The following is a 12,136-nucleotide window of genomic DNA, read 5'->3' on the forward strand; positions in this document are numbered from 1 at the left end:
TATAAACTATGCATTATATTAGCCCAAAGCCAAAAGGCTCATGACTTACCATATCGTTCACTGGGTAGGGCCCCAGCAGAGTCAATGGCATTTTAACTCCACAGCTCAGCACTTCTCAATATGTGTTTATAAAGGATCCATGTGCTAATTAGCCCCACTCAGGACTGGAGCCAGGTGTTTTAATTATGAGTCCTGGGATCCTCCAAAAATGTATAAGGTGCAGGTCAACCTGGTATGGCTTTACTCCCGATGGTAGAGCCACACTAATCATCAGTGACAGACTGAGAGAGGAGGCAATAGAGGCCTTCTTGGTAAACTGTTTGGGGCCCTGCTTGGTGATGTTCGCCAAACACTTAAGGCTAGTGAAGAAACAGAAATTATTGGAAATGGGAAAGAGAAGCACAGCTTAGCTGTGGGAGTAAAGAGGATATCAAAACATATTCAGTGTAATGGGCTCACCGTGACTTGGGAAAGAGTTGGCACTAAGCAGGAGTCAGCACAACAGACATTTTCATGCATCTCATTCAGATGGGCTATGCTAACTTAACCTTGTGGTAGGTCTTTTTGGCTTGTATCTATTCTCTTTCTTTCTCAGTATAGTGACCCCTTCCCTTCCCCTCCCCCTCCCCCTCCTTTACCTCACCTCCCACCCCTGGGCTTAGCTGACTAACATTGTAAGTATGTAACCTAGTTGCACTCCCCTCCCCACCCCCATCCGTCTTATGTTAGTCCTTTGCTTTGGCACTCTATTTCCCTTATGGCTCTGTCATTTTTTCTATGATCCTTAACATTTCCTAATAAAGCTAAATCTGTTTTTGGCACCAAGGGGAGGGCATTGGGGATGGCTCTAGCCCTCCCAGTGCCAGCCTAGTATAGCAGTACCTCTAGGTCTGGTGTCAGTTCCCTGAAGATGGAACACCTGTCTTTAAAGGCCACACACACACATACATACAAAGTTTCCCATCAATCCGCTTGCCTGCTATGAGTGTTTTATAGTCATGCTCAACGTTGGCTGCATTTAATCCACTTCACATGTGGTTGCCATTACTGAGCACATGCTGCTTTTGGCAGCAGTTCAGTAACAGATAATGTATTTAATGAAGTTTGCTTGTATTTGAATATCAGACAAGGAGCTATTTTCCCCATGCTGAATGGGGTGAGAGAAAACCTCATCTTATATTTGGGTAAATATGGTATTTCTTCACTGATTTATTTGAAGAAGATAGAAAGTACTACAAAAATACAGGAAAGGAAACTATAACTGTCAGCTAAATGCAACCCTTTCCCCTACTCTCAATAAAATAAAAAAATTCTAGTTACAAGCACTTAAGCAACACAGCTAACTGAGCAAGGCTGCCAAGCCTATACCTGCAGTGAATCCTGAAGGGAGGAAATGCTTACCATGTGTAATAGATAATGTTTTCATTAAAGCTACTGCAGGACACAAAGCCAGTGTAAGGAAATCTACAACCATGATTTGGAAGCCTCTCTGTCAGTCCCAAAGGCAAGTGGAATCTGAAATAGTACTCTAAGTCTGGAGATGAAGTAATAGTTAGACAGTTCCATGACAATCAATTTTCAAATATGGTATTTGAAGTTTTGCATCTTGACTTTTCACCTCTTCTGTGATCATTTTGCTGTGACCTGGTTTGTTGTGACCTGTGATCTGGTTTGTACCAAGAAGGGACTGGTAGAGGAACAAGTTCAGAGGAAGATGAACTATACACATGAAGGGCAGCAACAGTTCTACTACGTTCAAATGTAAGTGCTTAACATTAGTTTTCATCAGAGTTGGAACTATGTTTTTAAAGTTATTTTAGTCTTCCATTATATTTTTATAAATTAACAGTCTTTCCTCCCCAAGTACAGGGGGGCTGGATCAATGGTCTTGTAAGGTCCCTTTCAGCCCCTAACATCTATCAAGGTATGAAATATAGCTATAGTCAATACTAGCTGATCCCAACAGCCAAGCTATAATATGCCCTCTTGTGGTCTCCTATGGTCCCCACTACTCCCTTACATAACATTCTAATTATTTGTCCATTTGTTTAAAAACTATTTAAATCCACAGAAGCCTTTCCATTGACTTTCTTGATTTTGGCTTAGACCCTTAGTCAGAAAACTGTTTTCTCAGCTGCTGTTAGCACCAGATTTATCAAATGCTTTCTACAATGGAGATGTGTTCTTAAATGTCTTATGTCAGTTGTTTCTTATAAATGTTTCCTATGAGTTATTTTCATAAGTGAATGTTCTTTGCACCTTATTTAGTAGTTAGAGAAGTAACATCTGCAATATTTTATTTAAACAATATATTGACACCAGTTTTTGTATGTTTCACTTGGCCACTCATTTGAAAGAGCGGCTGTTTTTTTGACATAGCTAAAACTCATTGCAAAACAAGGGATTCAAGACACAATATTGGTTCCATTGAAATAAAACTGTCATTCACTTCAGTGGATGGGAGAAGAAAGGTGGAATGTATGATACAGCAGAAAGTATATACAGCATAAGTACATACAATGTTCACATCTTGATTCAGACAAAATGATCGTGTTTACTATGTTCCTCCTGCAGTTCCTTCTATATCAAACCTTTTTATAAGACACCAAAACTATGCTATTTTAATTCATTTACTTCCAGGGCAAATGTCTGACTTACCAACATCTGGTCAATAAGTTTCTTCAAGATATATGCAACTTTCTTGGTGTTATGAGCAGCAGTAGGATAAATTAGAGTAGTAGCACCCCGGTTCCAATCTACTATAATGAGGTTAAAATCTTCTACAGCCAGCAGAAGTTCCTTTATGTCATTTAGCCATGCTGGTGGAGATCCTGTTGGCCTGTAGCCATGGATAATAAAGACAGTTTTCTTGGTCGTATTCAGGCTAGTAGATGCTGTTACATTATGTTCACTGAGATTCTCAGAACAATTTTGGTTTTGCCTTGTATACAACAGTAGTTGCACTTCCAGGTCTGTTCCAGTTAAAGCATTGCTTATACTAAGATCTGTAAATTCAGGACATTTTTTCTCTGCATCTGAAAAATATAAAAACATCAGACAACTATTTAACCAGTTAGACTATGATAAAGACTGTTACCCTTTCTTTCTTTCTATTACCCTTTTCTTTCCTGTTGTTCACAAAGAATAAAGTATTTCCACTTACTCTACCATTCTGAATTCAGTGCATTTCCTAATTATGAAACATGGGCAAGTAGCACCTCTACTGTGCTGGCTTTTCTAGATTCCTGCAAAGCCAATGTCTATTTCACAAGCTGGAGGATAACTGAACTTGACTTCTAATTCCAACTAAGGAGTTAAAATCCTTTGTCACTTGGCCAAATAAAAAACCCCCAAACAAATAAGATCTGGTTGTTAAACCAGACAACTTTCCATTATTGCACCTACAGATCAATTGTTCCTTTCTGGTTTTGGACTTGAGATAAAAATCCCACTGTTATGCAGAACATCCAAAAGGATCCTAAATTGAGTCTGGAAAGGTGAATGAAAGATGTGAGAAAATGGCAATGTTTGTAATTTCTTTGCTTGAACGATGCAGTTGTAGGGAAGTACTACAATGTGCAGTTTAGCTCAGGTTCTAAACGATGGCCAAGATCTTCAAGAGAGTTGAACCATTCATTTTTTGCTGTATGCTTCAATATCAATATGAAATGCCCAGCACTTCAGTAGCTTTTAGTTAAGCAAGTCAATCACCTGCTGCAACTGAATCTATATGGTTCTCTGTCAATAGAATGAGACTTAGGAGCTTTGGGTATAATTCCTAACCCTATCACAAGATCCCAGTATGATTCTGGCAATTCACAGTGGCCACATCTACACGAAACGCTGATTGCACAGTAGTTCATTACTACTGCACAGTAGTATTGCATGGCACAAAGCATGATGTGATGCTACTGCACAGTAGTAAGGAGCTACTGCATAGTCAGCATCACCAAAAAGCCATGCTGCTTCACAGTAACTCTGGTTACTGTGCAGTCATTTAGTACTTGTGTATGTAACACAAGTTACAACACAGTAACAACTGTGCACTCAGTGTCTCATGTAGACCGGGTCATTCTGCCTAAAATACTGTTACCTATGTGTAAATTGGGAATAATTATACTGTTAGTAATCCTGTTCAAGAATCTGAAACTTATTAGAGGAACATAAGATTTGTTGAGAGAGATTTCTCACATCCAGGGTCCTAGGAAGTAAGGCCAGTAAGATTTCTCACATCCCATCCTAGTAACAGTAAGACCTAACTCTTTCAGAATTTCCCAGAGATGTGAGACCAAAGTTCCAGTTCTTGATCTGATTCAGGCAGAGCAAACCTGAGTGTCCTTCATGGTGGGTAGGGCACTTTCTGGTTTTTCCATTTGAGTGTGGAATTTATAATAATTGGAGTCATAAGTAAGATACCACTTCTTAAATTACTTCAGTAGTTCCTGTACAGTGTTATTTTCAAATAGTTTTTCCCAGGAAAAAAGGAACGTGTTGACTTCTTTGTATTAATGCCTGAAAGTGAAAAACTGAACTCTTGCTCAGCCTGTTCCCAAGAAACCTGCAAGTCAATGAACTCAGAGTGCATGTACTGTGAGTAGACTGCCTGACTCTTCCTTTTTCTGGAACATTACTGCAGTTCTTAAATTCCAGCTGAACAGATTAGCAAAATACCTAAACAGTGATCTAATACTATAATTGTAGATTACTTTTATGTATTGTCTACTTTGAGAATTAAAAGACTGAATGCAGACATCAACTTATGAACCTAACAGTGAAAGACAAGATTTTACAAATTCAAAGTCAGCTGGTGGTGTTAGGTATACTGAGTATGGTGGTTTAAGTGTAAATCTTTCACACCACTAAACCCCAGAAACTTAAATAAACACTCATTGCTGCAAAGACGATTTTCAAAAGTGCCTAAGTATGAAATTGTTTTATGTATGCAAGGATAATCTAAACAAGCAGGAGAATCATGTGGACTCATTTCTACTTTCCATCATGGTCTCTTTTAAGCTAATTCAGTAGTTTTCAACCTTTTCAGTCAGGGCACCCCTCCACAACTTTTTTGAATTTAGCAGCACCCCAACTGAAAACCACTCTTGTTCTGTCTCTGCTTGCTGCAGTGGTTCTCATCTAGGCTGTTGCCCCACACTCCTGACTGCATTAGGCTTTTCTGATAAATCTAAAGCAGGCAGGAGCAGACATGTAACTAATGAGTTTTGTGCCCTGTACCGCTGGGGTATGGGGAGTGAGGGAACAGAGGGTGGTCTTTTCTGCCCTGTGTCCCCACACCCAGCTTCTCCAGCTGGACAGTGCAAACAGTTGCTTCAGCACAGCAGGACTCCTCTAGATGTGCAGTGCAAAGGGCTTCTGCAGTCCAGCTTGACCCCTCCTGATGGACAGGGCTGGAGCCTTGGCTGGAACACATGCTTTTGCCATGGCCCTTTCTGGTCTGACTCTGTACAATCCTTCTGGATACAGGAGGGTACAGTTGGTCCCACCTGCTCAGCGCACCTCTATTTTTTGGAAGAACATGTGGGATCAGATGGGGAAGGGCTCCAAAAAGAGCGCTGACTCTAGTCACAGCTGCTCCCCAATCTGTCTCCAGAGGAAATGCAGGGCATTTCACCCCGGCTGCAGTGGCACCCACATCCTGTCACCCCTGGAAGGGGCTCTCAGCACCCGGTTAAGAATCACTGACCTAATGGCGCACACATTCATAATCAGATTTGAGAAACATCCTGATTTCAACTGTGTTAAAGTTCTGAGAAGCTAACCTCAGGCCCAACACCTACTGAGTATCATCTGTTATAGCTATTTGTTATATAATTTGACTTCAGCAAAGATAATTTATATTGCCTAAGAATCTGGCCCCTTATATTTAAACAAGTTTTCCTCAGTTTCTTTGGTCACAAGAGCTTTGTATAGAGCAGCAAGAACACAAACTGTCAAATCCTTCTTCCAATAAGCAGAAAAAGGAACAGTGTCTCTTCAGTTCCTAAATGGTAGTTTCTCATGTAAGTTTCCCATAAATAGCTCGCGTGAATTACTCACGCTATCAGTTTACTTAGAATTCTGTAAATTGACAACAAAAAAAACTACCCTAAACAGAGAGGATGTAGCAGACATTTGGAAGAAGTGGTGGCAGCACTTTTGTATCTTGCAATCAAGTGCATTGTTGAGACACTGCACAGGATTATATATCCTCCATACTGTTAGACACAAATCTAGAGGTACTGAAAATCTCCAGTGCACTGCATGGAATCATGAAGATAACAGGCCATCTTACAAAGGTATTAAAATTTACAGGAATATTTTGATCCATATAAAAAAATGTCACTTAGGAAAGGCAAGAAACCATTTTGATGATGAGAGCTTATTTTCCAAATCTACATCAAGATAATCATGCAGACTTAAACAATTTAGAGATTCGAGACCAGATAATTTGTAGAATATATGAGAACCAGGACAAAGCCATCTTATTGCAAGAAATAGATTTAACACTGCAAAAAGAAATGAATATTTTCAGGGTTAGTGAAAACCATAATGAAGGTGGAAGTGACAGAACAGACTCAGAAAATGTCCTCTAACTTTCTACCCTAACATATCTGGGAAGACACAAAACTTCTACCTTCTCTTTCTTTTATTCATAAAAGTGACTGTAACTATGAATATTGTACATCTGGAATACTACGGATTCCTGATTGTTTTAAGTAAATATAATCTCTTTAGAATGAAGACATTTGAATGTTTTATTTTTTTTCAATTCAAAATGACTTATTTTTAAAGTAATGATTTACCAAGCTACCTCCTTCTGGGATAATATGACTCACTAAATAGATTAATTTATAAGAGGAGACAACTCCACATGTAGTCTTTAGCATGCTGATGGACAGCTGAGAGTTAGCCAAATCAGGAATTCTGAACTGTTCTCTTGCAGTTACTTTGCATTAGCAGTATCAAAAGACCCTGGAAAAAAATCTGACAATGAAAAAGATCCTGAAATTTTAATATCATGTAAAATTTAATTTCCGGCTTTCAAATCATGATTTAATGTTATATACAAGGTGAGATAACTAAATGTAAAATCTCCTTCACACATGCCACTCACACACCCACAGCAACATGCTGAAGAGTAATTTTACTTAAGCATTTCATTACATATTCCCTATTCATGCCTAATTTATACAAATAGTAGATGACCTTTTTCTACTATGCACAAAAACCAACTGTTCTCTCTCTCTGTATTGCTGCACCTTAGCGTTATATTTTATTGCATATTTTTCAACTAACTTAGTGAATTAAGCTAAGACACCTTAAAAGTTTAAATGCTTCTTGATATCTGTGGGCTTATTTTGCATTCTAATCATTAAAGCTCAAGTCTTGCCTCACTTGTTTGTATAAATCAAGATTCACTTCACTAAAGCAAATGGAATTACAGGGACCTCGTATGAGTAGGAAATCAGTAGGGCTGCACGAAGCTTTGGGGGCTGATTCGATTTGGAGGATATTTGGCCTGATTTGGTGGCTGAATCTCCAAATCTGAATCGAATTAGGGTACCAATTAAAAGGTCTGAATCAATTTGAAGCTCTCTGAATCTTCAGAAAGGATTCAGAGAGCTTTGATGATTCGGACAGTCCCTGGTGGCTGCAGCAGGGAGCTGCAGCCAGACTAGGAGCTGATAAGTAGGGGTGGGGTAAGGGGGCTGAAGGGGGGCAAAGGGGACCATGGGGGGACCTCTGCCAGCCCCCAGCCCGTGCCTTCTCCCCCAGCCCTGCCATGGCTGCTCCGCCCGCCCCTGCTCCCAGTGATTTAAAAAAAAAAAAAAGCGCTTACTCAGAGGGTGATCCTGGGCAGTGGGACAATTCCCAGTGTCCCCCACTGCCCCATGCCACATGGAGAAGTAACTAAAGCTATAAACAAGACATGGTATTTCTTGTGGGACTGGTTATGCCCCATCATCTAGAATGGAGAAGGTATGGGTTTGACATCTCTACACATCTCCCTTCCAAGTGGCTGATTGCACTGCTGCTTTTCCACCAGTAGGTGACTGGAGAGAGCACACATCGCAGCGTGCCTGGTCAAGTTCCATAGGATCCCTTGACTGCAAGTGCTGACAGAGCACCTGCTTTTACATTTTGCGTAGGTGGTGACATTTTGGTAGGATTGACTTTCGTGTTGGTCACTGTGTAGCTTGTGCCTTTGAATAACTGCCCTTATTTCTGGTACACTGGTGTGGCCATCACTGATCATAAGTCAGAGCTTTCACCAGCAACACCTGCTGTGGATCTGTATACAGTCATAGCCTAGCTGGCCCAGTGTCATTAACTTGTGGGACCTCAATGGCTGCTGCTACTTTCATTTGCCCTCAAGAACAAAGGTTAGGGGAGAAGCTCACGTGTACTTGCTGCCAAACAGTGGGTGGGGCTGTGTCTACATCTGGCTTGTACTGGGCAGCAGTAGATACTGCTCCCCTAAAGCTGTTTTGGCTGCAGCTCGGCATCTGGCTGAGCGGATAGGGGGTCGACTCCAAGTCATGAAGCAGTGTTTCTGGGCCAAGGAGATAAGCAGCAACTGGTAGGAGCAGATTGTTTTGGCCACCTTAGGTGATAGGCAATGGACATGCAGAAGTGTAACCTTCATGGAGATTTGTGCCAAAATTGCCTTGCACATACAGCCATGGTCAGTGATGATGAGTTTGCTCTTACCTGTAGAGAACTGTATTCCTATAGTTATTCCTATCCCTATGGGGGGCTGGACTCGATGATCTTCTGAGGTCCCTTCCAGCCCTAATGTCTATGTCTATACAAGCCATTGCCGGGCTGAGAGAGTGGGCGGGGGACAGGCCTGGCCTGGCTGATTTGGAGATTTGGCTGCTGGCAAATCTCAGAATCAGATTTGGCCGAATCGATTCAGGACAGTAATTGGAATCACTGAATTGAATCCCTGTCCCCTGAATCCAAAGCCAATACTAGCTGCTTCGCATAGGCTTAGAAAACAGGTCTATGGAAATATAAAAGTCTCTCCTTTTGGGACAATCAGATATAGCTGAAATCTAAGAACTGAGCAGCATGCTACACAAAAGGTACTTATAACTTAGGTGTTTATTTAAAAGTATGAAATTAACACAAAGGTATTCACTGAAAAGTAAACAGAGAAAAAATATGTTGCCTGGTTTGTACAAAGATATGTACTTTACATAGTGGAATAAAATGAAAACTACAGCAGGTGGTTTTGAAATATGAATAAATAATTTTAACTGTTCAGCAGTAACAGCTAAGCAAACAGGAAGTTTTTCAAATTCTTTAACATTCATTGATAAGTATTGCTTACATTGCTTTTTAACACATGAGTACTCAAACAGGAATTTTTATAGAAGAAAAAATTAGAGCTATCAGTTGGGCAATTAGTTTAATTCTTATAAATCTATCATTTCATCTAGTTCTGTGAGTGATATTTCTTCACGTTCATTTACGGGTAATAACTTTTGCAGGTCTGACAAAGAAATTCATAACTAATTAAACTAATCATATTTTGATCAAATGGACTTTAACAAACAAATGTATAGTGCTTATAAAAAAACACTGATTCCTGCCTTCTCATTATCTATCTATCTATCTATCTACTTTGAAAGTCTTCATCCTTAGTAAACAACTGCTGATTAATATCAAATTACTTCAGAATAAGTAAAACACTTTTCACCTACCTTCAGGACACAAAGCATATGTAGTCATACCAGTTTGCGTACAAAGTACAGAAAGAGATAAGGTATCATGCTTTTCAATATTTACTTTAAGCTGAAAACCTCTGTAATAATTGAAAGAAATCAGGTTAACTTGACTAAGTTTGCTATATGAATTATAATTGGAAGGTTTGTCATAGTTAATCATAATTGATCATTTATATTTTGCTGTTTAAAAAGTTATTGTTCTTTGTTTGGAAAATGGTCAGAAGTAACTCTTACTGGTTCCCTTACCTGATCTCACCCAGCACATCAAACAGATGAAGAAACAGGACCTCAGCATATGGAAATAGTGAACGTTCACAATGGAACGGAGAAGATTTGACTTGTCCTTTAGAACACACTAGCTTTCCCTTTACTGTGACAAATGCTATTGATAAACTAGATGTGACGAAGAGCAGGAAATTACTTTGCCGAGCTTATATTTAAGCTTCTGCAATTCATGGCTCCACCTATTTACATAACTAAGGAGGTAAGGCAGTTTCTCTTTCTTCCTTTTTTTTTTTTTTTAATTATCAGTTGTCCTCTGTTCTTAGGAACTATTGAACATGGGTCTCTACTTTGCCATCCATCAAATATGTGGAATCCTTGAGAGGAGAGGAACTAAATGTACATCACTCTTTTTGCCCTCTCTGCTCTGATGAAATGCCAAGACAACCCACCCTGTGGTGTGTTTGAAGATGTGTTATACAATGGGCAAAGAAACAAGCAGAAAAATGTTATTTTGGTTAGGAAATTGTTTCTCTCTTAGGGCTAAAAATGGAATTTTAGTAACTGCATTCCTATAAATGCCCCCTAAGAAAGATTGCCTTGTGATCTTTCTGAAGATTTTCCCTCTAATCTAATCCTATACATTTTCAAAGAATATAAAGCATGCATCTAGAAGTCAGAACTTCGGACTTATATTTCTGACATAATCATTTGCCATGTTATTTTGGACATTTAACATCATTCTGTTTGTTTCTCCACCTATAAAACAGATAAAATATATGCATCCCATGAGGGTATTGTGGAACTTAGTTAAGCCTTTTGGCTTCAGGAAAACTCATAAAACCAGCTAAAGTATGTGCACAGGGAGAAATCTTAACTTACATTTTCCATGTGAAGATTCCTTCATGTTTATTCTCTTGGCCTCCTCTTCTTGTCATTACAACAGGCCACAGGAACAATTCATTAAAGTCCAATGAGAAACCACATCTCTGAAACCACGGCCTGATGTCCATGAAAAGGCTCCTACTCTTAACAAAGCTATACTGTTTGGATTTCTGCCACTGGTAGCTGCTCCTAAGAATCCCTTCTACAGTTACATTACATTTCTATTGTAAATAACACAATGGACAGAGGATAGCAAATGGAACTACTCATGTCTGGAAGATGGGGAAATGTCTGCAGTTTATGCTTTAAATTTTCTAAATGCAAAAGGGTCTCAGTCAGAAGGACCCTTTGTGCACTGACATGCACGCATGTTTATCATTTAAAAAAATATGAATCCTGTTCAATGTAACCTTTTCCTGTCCTAGATCACACATGGACAGATGATACTGGAAGTCTTGATAATATTCACAGGGTTTCTCCTGAATGACCTGACTTCCCAACTTCTTTGTTCTCTGTTTCTGAGATATCTCCACCAAATTCCTATTGTCACTGAAGTTGATTAGTCTGCCTTATTTTTCCTGTTTCCCCTCCATCTCAAACCATTGTTTAGCACAAATGAGTTATTTTAAGTAGGTTTCAATTCCTGCTCAACAAAATCATTTAGTTACAAATCTGCTAACTCAAACACTATATTGTTATGTTCGATTTCTTTTACTGTGTAAGTTTCAGGAAAAATTGCTGTCTGTGAAGACAGTCTCCCATAATTTCTTCCTAGTGTATCTCCTTTTCCAATACAATCTTCATCCTACAAATCATGGTGAAACAAGTGAGGTGCAATAAATATTAGAAATCCCTATGAAATGCACTGGTAGAAATGGAAGGCATTTGCAAAACAACAGGCAGGATAGTAGCAGCATTACATATGGCCATGGAGTGCATATAAATTCAGAAGTAATCTGCCATTTTTGTCAGTGATCCAGCAGAAAGCAACAGAAGACAGTTCTGAAGGCTATTAAGTCACTGGAAATATTCTTGTCAACTTCACAGGTCTTCAGTGTTATGCATCAATGGAAAGTTGGTTCACCATGCTCTTCAGTAGTTTTGTTACACTGTTTGAGTTATGTTTCCCCTCTCTTGTGTTAATGCACTTTAGTTGATTTGCTTAAGTGTGAAGGAAATTTGTAATAAAATCTGAACTTTCAACCCTACTGAAGTAAATGAGCTTAAGACAAGTTTGAGCGCACGTGGGTGTAAGATCAGGAGTGGCAGGAAAGTGAGGTTGAGTGACAGTTGTGAAG

The 12,136-nt window shown here is 39.3% G+C and overlaps 1 protein-coding gene across 3 annotated transcripts in view; it reads right to left on the bottom strand.

The window, feature by feature from the left end:
* The window catches only part of LIPI (lipase I), a 38,652-nt gene that overhangs the window by 17,361 nt on the left and 9,155 nt on the right, over positions 1–12,136 (bottom strand). Inside the window, exons 1-2 of one of the 3 annotated variants that reach the window (XM_090059949.1) lie at positions 10,836–10,981; positions 2,659–3,035 (exon numbers count right to left, since the gene is read on the bottom strand). In XM_090059949.1, coding sequence (XP_089916075.1) covers positions 2,659–3,035; positions 10,836–10,860 — 402 coding nt within the window. In that variant the 5' untranslated portion in view covers positions 10,861–10,981. Of the gene's footprint in view, positions 1–2,658; positions 3,036–9,977; positions 10,070–10,835; positions 10,982–12,136 lie in introns of those variants that run through there. The other 2 variants (XM_090059957.1, XM_090059939.1) reach the window with 2 other exon arrangements.

The sequence above is a fragment of the Crocodylus siamensis genome, chromosome 1, assembly GCF_052110815.1.
Source record: "Crocodylus siamensis isolate JL-2025a chromosome 1, ASM5211081v1, whole genome shotgun sequence".
Lineage (NCBI taxonomy): Eukaryota > Metazoa > Chordata > Crocodylia > Crocodylidae > Crocodylus > Crocodylus siamensis.